At 40.4% G+C, this 9,234-nt stretch overlaps 1 protein-coding gene across 2 annotated transcripts in view; it reads left to right on the forward strand.

The window, feature by feature from the left end:
* Positions 1–8,057, forward strand: part of LOC146982041 (dual specificity testis-specific protein kinase 1) — a 52,667-nt gene extending 44,610 nt beyond the window's left edge. For both annotated transcript variants that reach the window (XM_085787630.1, XM_085787629.1), the window contains 4 exons: positions 1,753–1,926; positions 4,950–5,033; positions 6,423–6,509; positions 7,428–8,057. In XM_085787630.1, coding sequence (XP_085643756.1) covers positions 1,753–1,926; positions 4,950–5,033; positions 6,423–6,509; positions 7,428–7,535 — 453 coding nt within the window. In that variant the 3' untranslated portion in view covers positions 7,536–8,057. The remainder of the gene's footprint in view (positions 1–1,752; positions 1,927–4,949; positions 5,034–6,422; positions 6,510–7,427) is intronic.
* The last annotated feature ends 1,177 nt before the right edge of the window (positions 8,058–9,234 follow it).

Here is a 9,234-nt window from a genome sequence, read left to right on the forward strand (position 1 = left end):
GCATGCACAGTCACAGTACACTCATAGACACACACCCACACACAAACAGAAACAGAAACCCATAAGATTTATTGAGAAACATAAAAATTGAAGCTCAGTGCTCTTTCTATAGATTTACACACATGCATCTGTGTCACAGATATACACACCACACAGTAATCCCTCACACACACACACACACACACACACACACACTTCAGGCCACCCACTCTTGTTATGCAACTGCAGCTCCCCCGCTGTCTGCCTGTCATCACACCTCCAGCTCTCATCATCTAAACTCACTGAACCATGTTTGTCCTTTTTTTCCCAGAAATGATGAACTTCTTCATTAAAAATCAAGATTCAAGAGAGTTTATTTGTCACTTACAATAATACAAGATCATTGCAGTGAAATGATGCGTGCGTATACTCCAGTGACTGTGCAGTTCGACAACAACAAACAACATTAATCTGACTGAAAAGAAAATTAAAAAGCCAAGAAACGGTGAGACACACTGATATACTCTAAAACTAACTACACACACTTAACAATAGACAACAATGAACATTCACCAATACAATTCAAAAGGCATAGTGCCAAAGTGACTGTACTGTGCAAAATGATGATAAAAAAAGTTGATGTAATTAAAAATGAGACATGAGTAGACTATCATTCCTATGGAAATCATGGGAGACACAGTTGAAAACAACAATAGACACTGAAATATTGGAGGAAATTCTACTTTTACCTTCGAAAATATCCACATGTAACAGATTCAGATAAATGCAACATAATATCTTACAAAAATGTCTATATATCTCCATATATGTATAGTAAAATACAGCAGGGGGCTCTCCAAACTGCTCAAAATACAGTATAAGACTATTTTAGGGACAAGATTTCACTGCCTCTGGGAATGTGAAAAAGATTCAATGGGTTTGGCAAACTGTATGTGATGAGGTTAGTGTGATAATTAAGCAGCAATTACAGCCTAATCCAATATTATGTCTGCTGGGATGTATCCCTGAATCACTAAGATCACATAAGAACACTGTACATTGTTTGCTTATGTTGGGCCGGCTGTTACAGTATGACCAAATGGGAGATGAACCTCCTTTAATACATCTGTGGAAGTCTTTGATATCAGACTTTATTTCTCTGGAAAGACTAAGATTTGGTATTAAAGGTCAGAAGGACCTTTTTACAGCCAAGTTAAAGTACGTGGGAACTGCAACTTCCTGAAATATTCGACCTATAAGGACTTTTGCCATCATTGCTGTGGATGTATTCTGGATTTGATACATATCTCATAACCTGTATACACTGTGCTGGGCTGTTATACATTTAAATTTTTAGATTTTTAAATGTTCAATAAAAAGAATGTTCCAGAAAAAAGAAAAAAAAATCACAGATGAGTGAGTCAGGCTACCTGTAGCACAGTGTTTGTAAGCTGTGCACTGACTCCTCTTCACATGTGGTGCATGGGGGTGAATTATTTAGTGTGCTGGAAAGGTGCTGACAGCAGATCCCATTGAGGCCGGTGATAAGTGGAAAGAGCAAAGAGACTGTTTGTCTGGCAGCTGCATGTTCGCTTTGTTCCAGGGAACACACTCACACACACTGGATGGAAGCACATTCACACATCAAGACTTGCCCGCTCTTTCTCTTTCCTCCTGCTGCTCTAGATGTCGACCTGACGCTGCCATCTGCTGACAGGATGTCACACTGCAGCTTCGTTAACCAACACCTCCTGTTGTTTGTTGCTCCTGCAGAACTGTCTGATCCGGGTGACGGCTCGGGGCCGGGAGGCGCTGGTGACAGACTTTGGCCTGGCCAGAGAGGTGGTGGAGCTGCCGGTTAAAGATCCAGGCAGGAAGCTCTCGCTGGTGGGCTCGGCCTTTTGGATGGCCCCTGAGATGCTCCGTGGGGAACCCTACGACCGCAAGGTAGTGGAGGAACCTCACACACTCCTGGTTTACTGGAGATTTATTTTTTCATTCTTTCTTAGTGACTTTGCATAATATTTATTTTTATTTTTATTAATGATTGTATTCTGTTTATGTGCATTTTCATTATACAGAAAATTAATGCCCAGGCCCAAGCCAAATTTCCCCTCAGGGGGACAATAATCTATCTATCTATCTATCTATCTATCTATCTATCTATCTATCTATCTATCTATCTATCTATCTATCTATCTATCTATCTATCTATCTATCTATCTATCTATCTATCTATCTATCTATCGTTCTATCTATCGTTCTATCTATCGTTCTATCGTTCTATCGTTCTATCTATCGTTCTATCGTTCTATCTATCGTTCTATCTATCGTTCTATCGTTCTATCTATCGTTCTATCTATCTATCGTTCTATCTATCGTTCTATCTATCTATCGTTCTATCGTTCTATCGTTCTATCTATCTATCGTTCTATCTATCTATCTATCTATCTATCTATCTATCGTTCTATCTATCTATCTATCTATCGTTCTATCTATCGTTCTATCTATCTATCTATCTATCTATCTATCTATCTATCTATCTATCTATCTATCTATCTATCTATCTATCTATCTAATTGTCTGGTTTCAGCTTCTCACATGAGAATATTTACTTTAGGGTTTAGAGTTGTTAACTTTTTTATGATTTATTTTTGATTTTTTAATTAACGATTTCAGTCATTCAGGTCCTTGCAGTTGTTTAGTACTGAAGTTGAAGACAACTGGACTTCTTTTAGTTCTTGGAAACTGGCCAGACTTTAAGGCAAAGACTGGTCTATCTCAAAGACAAAACACCCAGACACAAATGTTGTAGATGTGGTCCAGTGCAGTGAGGAAGTCAGACCTCTACATAGGTGAGACTAAACAGTCCCTCGACATGACGCATGGCAAAACATACAAGAGCCAGCTCAGCAGGACTCAGCGGTTCACCCACATCTCAAGGAAAAAAGACACTCGTTCAAAGATACCAATGTCCACATTTTGGACAGAGAGGACAGATGATTTGAGACAGGAGTGGATCTATGTCCACTTGGAGCAACTTTCTTGAACAGAGGTGGTGGTGGTTCAACATTTTAGCAAATTGGCCTACTGCCATAATCCCTATAGTTTTAGGAGTAGATTCATTACCTTTAATTGTCAGTGCAAGGTGTTTTTAGATCGGCGGGTCAGAGACGTGCGCTGCTCAGCTAATGCAACGGAGGCACACGGTACTTTCGCTTTCCCCTCATCAAACTAAATACACAATCCAACAACTCCAAAACACTCTGGTGGACAAGTTGTGACCTGCACACTCACCACGCTATGAGATAATATCGTATATGTAACATTACAGCACATAAAACAAATACTCAGAACTACTTGAGCTTTTGAAATCACTCTGCTGAGCAGCTGTGTCTGGAATGTAGTTCCGGCTACGCATTTGCCTCCAAAACAACTCCGTCTTATAACGTTCCGTTATTATCTCATAGCGTGGTGAATGTGCAGGTCACAACTTTTGCATTTTGGAGTTGTTGGATTGTGTATTTGATGAGTTTGATGAGGGAAATGTGCCGTGCAGAGCTCACGTCTCTGCCCCGCTGATCTAAAAAAAGCTTGCACCGACAATGAAACTGGACCCTCTGTTGAATCACACCTTGGCTGCACGTGATCTTCACGACTCACATGATGGCTAGTCACCGATTCTCAGGACCAACTCCGAGGTGTTTGTCTCCACCAAGGCTTTAAATACAACCCAGTTACCTTCAACTTCAAGTTATTTTCTTTCACCTTTATTCAGGAAAGGTCAATTGAGAGTGAGCTCTCTTTTCCAATGATGCCCTGATTACAAAAACAACATAAATATACACAATACAAGTCAAATAATAGTCCACAATTACATACAGACTGCAACACACTTAATATTAAGTTCTTAAAGCTATCTAGAGAAATAAGATGATCAAGTTTCAGACAGTTCTGTAAGTTATTCCACTTCTGAGGGGCATAGAAGTAAAAGGCCCAATTTTGTCCTGATACTAGGAATGTTTCAAATCAAGTTTGTACAGCATCTGTGTTCTATCTTTTTGTGAGTGGGTGAAAAGGAAAGTATTTGTATTGTAAAAAATATCATAACTCTAAACATTTTATATTGCAACAATATGACGTATAACTGGAAGTCATAAAGTGGTGTACTTCATGTTTGATAGAGTGAGTTACACTAACTTTCAGTCCTACTCACACATTAAAAGCTGTATCAAATCCTAAATGAAATACTATCACTATGGATGTATGCACCCATTACCTCAGTTCATGTGTTGATTGGTCAGAAAGCAGTCTCCTGCAGCCTGTCCGTCAGAGCAGGTATCAGTGAGTCAGGCTGATGGAGGCTGCCTCTACCACACAGGCAGCTGTGGACTCACTGTCTTCACATGTGGTGGTGGTGGTGGGGGTGAATTATTTAGTGTGCTGGAAAGGTGCTGACAGCAGATCCCATTGAGCCTATTGATGGTGAAGTGGAGCGAGTAAAGAGAGACTGTTTGTCTGGCAGCTGCATGTTCACTTTGTTTTAGGAAACACATGCACATGATGTCTCAGAGCTTGTTTTTCTAACCCATAGTCTAAAACCAGAGAGTGACAGAAGAAAGCAGCACATTTATTTATTTCATATTTAACCTTTATTTACCCAGGCAAGCAATTAAGAACAAACTATTCCTCAAAGAGTAAAGGCTCTTTGAGGGGGGAGGGGGAGGGGGCTGCTAAAAGTAAAAAGAAGGTTATATAAATTACAGAATAACAAACAGTTAATACATAAATACATTACAATAAAACAGTGGGATGTGACAAGTAGGCCTACTCAACAGGTGCAAGAGTCAACTGTAATTTGTTGCAGATTTTGTTTAAAGACAGTGAGTGATGATGTGGACCAAGGTCGTGTATAAACAACAAACTGGTGTGTCCGTCTTAATGACTGCGTCCTGTCTACCTTGTCCCAGGTGGACGTTTTCTCCTTTGGCATCGTCCTCTGTGAAATCCTGGCCAGGATTCCTGCCGACCCAGAGATACTACCCAGAACACAGGTAGATCTACTGTATCTACTGTATCTATCTATCTATCTATCTATCTATCTATCTATCTATCTATCTATCTATCTATCTATCTATCTATCTATCTATCTATCTATCTATCTATCTATCTATCTATCTATCTATCTATCTATCTATCTATCTATCGTTCTATCTATCGTTCTATCTATCGTTCTATCTATCTATCGTTCTATCTATCGTTCTATCTATCGTTCTATCTATCGTTCTATCTATCGTTCTATCGTTCTATCGTTCTATCTATCTATCGTTCTATCGTTCTATCTATCGTTCAATCCATCTATCAACAGATTTGAAACATTATCATTGTGTAGAAACACTGTTTAATTTATAGACCGGTAACAAATGAAAGGAAAAAAACAAACATGATGCATCTTTGTGAGGTGTTGGGTCACAGCTTCTTGGCATTCATTCTCTAAACTCTGGAGGAATAAACACCATTCTTCACAAAAACAAATTGGCACACACAGTTCCAGGTTTTTGACTGGCAGCTTGTTGAAGCATCTTGTCTTCTGTCTCTTCATGTAATCCCAGGCTGAGGACTCTGTGGGGGGCTACACCATCTGTTGCTTCTTCTTGTGAATTCAAATAGTTATTTTTGACACACTCGCTACACTATTTGGGTCATTGTCATGCTGCAGAACAAATGTGGGACCAATCAGAGGCTTCTCTGATGGTGCTGCATAATGGGGAAGAATCTAAACATCTGAAGTGCCTAAAACTTTTGCACAGATGAGCCATTGCTCAAGTCAAACAAGTCACAGTCTCTTTTTTCATATTCTGTTAAGAGTTGCATTTCATTTTTAGACTTTCCTATTCAGTTTCTTTTTTCTGTTACGAGCTTCCATATGTCTGCTTCATTTATTTTCTTTTACTTTATTTATTTTTAATTTGTCTTTACTTTCCCTTCTTTCTTCCAACTAACTTCAGCTGCGTGAAAAAAATATAGAGTAGAAAGCAAAACACGATGAGCATTCAGCTACCACTGGTAAAGAGCAGTTAATGCTTAACAAGACATATGTGAATATTAATATTAGCACTTTGTAATTTTTAAACATGCACCACACAACACTTGTGAGTCAGACCTCACCATATGTGTCATGAATGAGTCACACAAATGAATATTTCTCTTTGAGACAGTGTGAATAGCAGCATATGTTTAGGAAATATGTTTGTTTTTTTTTGTTTTTGTTTTTTTACCATTTTATCATAAACTGATAAAAGAACACCATTGTTCATTGTTACATGCACACACACAGTGTGTACGGTGTATCACACTGTTATACAAGACACAGTTCCTATAAGTGTCTTGTATGGTGTGGTGTAATGTGCCCTATAGTGACTGTTGGTGTGGATGTGTTTCAGGACTATGGGCTGGATGTGAAGTCATTCAGGGAGCTGGTGAGCGACTGTCCTCAGCGTCTCCTGGAGTTAGCAGCCAGCTGCTGTATGGTAGGTCGACACAGAGGACACATGGAGACACACTGACACTAAAACAAGCTCATGTCTCGTTAAAGGGACATTGTGTAACTTCTCCTGTTATCTATTCACGAAAATCGATTATTTGGTTCAAAAGTATGTTTTTCATTAATCAGTAATCACCTTCATCAACAAAGTGAAGTGTTGCGGTAAGCTCTGAATTTGCCGTTCATATCATTCATATACGTATATGTTCAGTGGCAGCGTGACGAAACCACGGAAATTCAGCAGAGACACCGGAGCTGTCGGCTCAGGTCGAGGTGGTGTCTGCGAAAAGTCACCGCGGTAACGCAGTGAGGAGGAATGGAGCGTTACACTGGTGCTGCATTCACCTGCAGTCGGGCAGACGGCCGTCGGTAACAAACCAGATGTCATTTTAGTCACAGAAGTCCAGAGAAAGCCGGTAAAACGTGGGTCAGGTAAACAATATGACATCGCCATGACAACATATTGTCATGCCTGCATTGTTTTGACTCATGCTGGCTGACCACTTGTTTACATAGAGGCTTGTTTATGCCGTTACATGCAGCGTCTTTTGTCTGTCTGACGTCTGCCCAATTTCACGTGAATGCAACATCAAGAATACGTTCCGATATGCAACCGCACCGCATCTAGCGGAATGAATGATTATATGTAATATAATTAAAGTCTGCTGACTGCCATAGGAAGTGTAGTACAATAGATGAGATATATCTATATGGTCTTTATCATGTAGCAAATCAGATCCTGTGACTCATTCAGGGCCCCTACTGAGCGTGGCCCTGCTTGCAGTCCCACTCCGGGTCTCCTGTGATGAACCTGTGATCTGTACATGATGCACCACTAAGGCAAAGTGACAGAAGAAGACATGTGTTCACAGAGCTGCTCTCTCTCTTCTCTCCAACCCCAAAGGTGGAGTCGTTCAGACGGCCGGCGTTCACGGAGCTGCTGGACGAGCTGGGAGAAGTCGCCGAGACCCTGGAGCCGCCGCTGCCCAAATCTGACCTGACCACCAGCTGAGCTGTCGGGGGAGAACCACCTTCCTTTTTAACTCAGCAACACAGACCAGAGAGGGTCTGGGGATTCTTCATCACCGACTGGACATGGAAACAGGACTGAATATAAGCAAAGTCACAACTTGAGCAGGTGCATCACACATCTTCCCACTTGCTCAACAACCTGATGGAACCCTGATTTTCACTGCGGTGGTGCAGATATTACAGTATTAGATGTGTTTTCAGTGAAGCAGTGGAACATTTCCTGACTTCTCGTGGACATTACGCTTTGACACATTCATGTACATAGAAAAATAGCAGTTAGACTGTTTCCCCCGACTTTCCCCGTCTTCCTCCCGTCCTCATTGAGTGGTTTGTGTTGTAACCTGACGACACAGATCACCAGGTCTGTTGATGTGTTCTCTGCCTCTTCTGTCTGCTTGCCCATCCCTCTTTCATCCTGTAGGTCTGGTATCCTCTGCTCTCTGCTGGGACTTTAACAAAGAAACCATCAGATTTGACTTAATATTAAATGGGACAAGAGACTGCTTCAGAAAACAGAGCGGCCATGGACAAACACAGCAAAATTCAGGACTAGGAAGATTATGGACTGAATAGACAAGTGGTTCCCAACTTTTTTTGGCTCGTGACCCCATTGGCGACCCTGTGATCATGGCTGTCAGCTCAGATGTTTTTATATGCTACATTTTATTTGAACCCAATTTATATTCAAGAAAGTCAATCATAATTTTCAAAAGAATAATAATTAGATTTAAAAAAAAATGTATCACTATTTTTTTTATTTTGATCAATTACTAGACATTTCAGGCGACCCCATATGAATTCCAGGCGACCCCATGTGGGGTCCCGACCCCAAGGTTGAAAAACACTGGAATAGGCACAAACTTTGAATATGGCAAAAGTCAAACCCAATCAAGTCATATTTAATGTTAACATATCACAGTAAACACATTGGAGCTGAAAGCCTCCCACAGCTTCACAGGAACAAAGAAAAAAACATTTTTTAGGCCGTTACACTTTCTATTTTTAGCATTTGCAACAGCTTCTGTTTTTACTCCATCATGGCAACATGTGGTGGTAGAGGAGCCGACTGCAGCAGGAGCTACCACAGAGCGGTGTGGCAGGTGTCTGGATGTCAGTGGACAGGTTCTTTTCTCAGCACAGCAGCATCACAGTTGTGCAGGATGATGCAGTCACGAAACGTTGCAGATGCGCCGTCCATCTCATAAGACCTGAGCAGTTAGAAAACAGTTCAGTCATCACCGCTGAGTTCGTACCAACAGTAAAAATCACATAACGCGTCAGTTTTCAATAACCAAATGCACAGTTTAATGTCTTAATGTCTTTTTTCCTTTGGTGTAATTTTTTGTTGTTGTTTATGTGGGTATACTTTGAGCTGAACATGTGTGTAAATATTGAAGCTTTTATTTTTGGCTTTCTACTTTTATTCTTATGAATTCTGCTTCCTGTTTGGGGGATTGGAAGTGTCTGAGTTTCCTTTAAGTTTACTAGTTTTGACAACTTTCTGGTTTGTATTGTTGGTGATTTTTTTTTTTTTTTTCAGGCAGCTACAAACAAAATGAACTCAGAAAAGCCAGTTTTTATTTACTGCTCTATTAACTTCCCTCTGCCTTTTTTAAATGGAACCATGTTAGCTAGTTTTCTTACATCGGAGATGCAGGTTTAGGTTTAAGATGTATGAA

This window comes from Trachurus japonicus, chromosome 9 (genome assembly GCF_045865225.1).
Source record: "Trachurus japonicus isolate A0001 chromosome 9, Traja_1.0".
In the NCBI taxonomy this organism is placed as follows: Eukaryota; Metazoa; Chordata; class Actinopteri; order Carangiformes; family Carangidae; genus Trachurus; species Trachurus japonicus.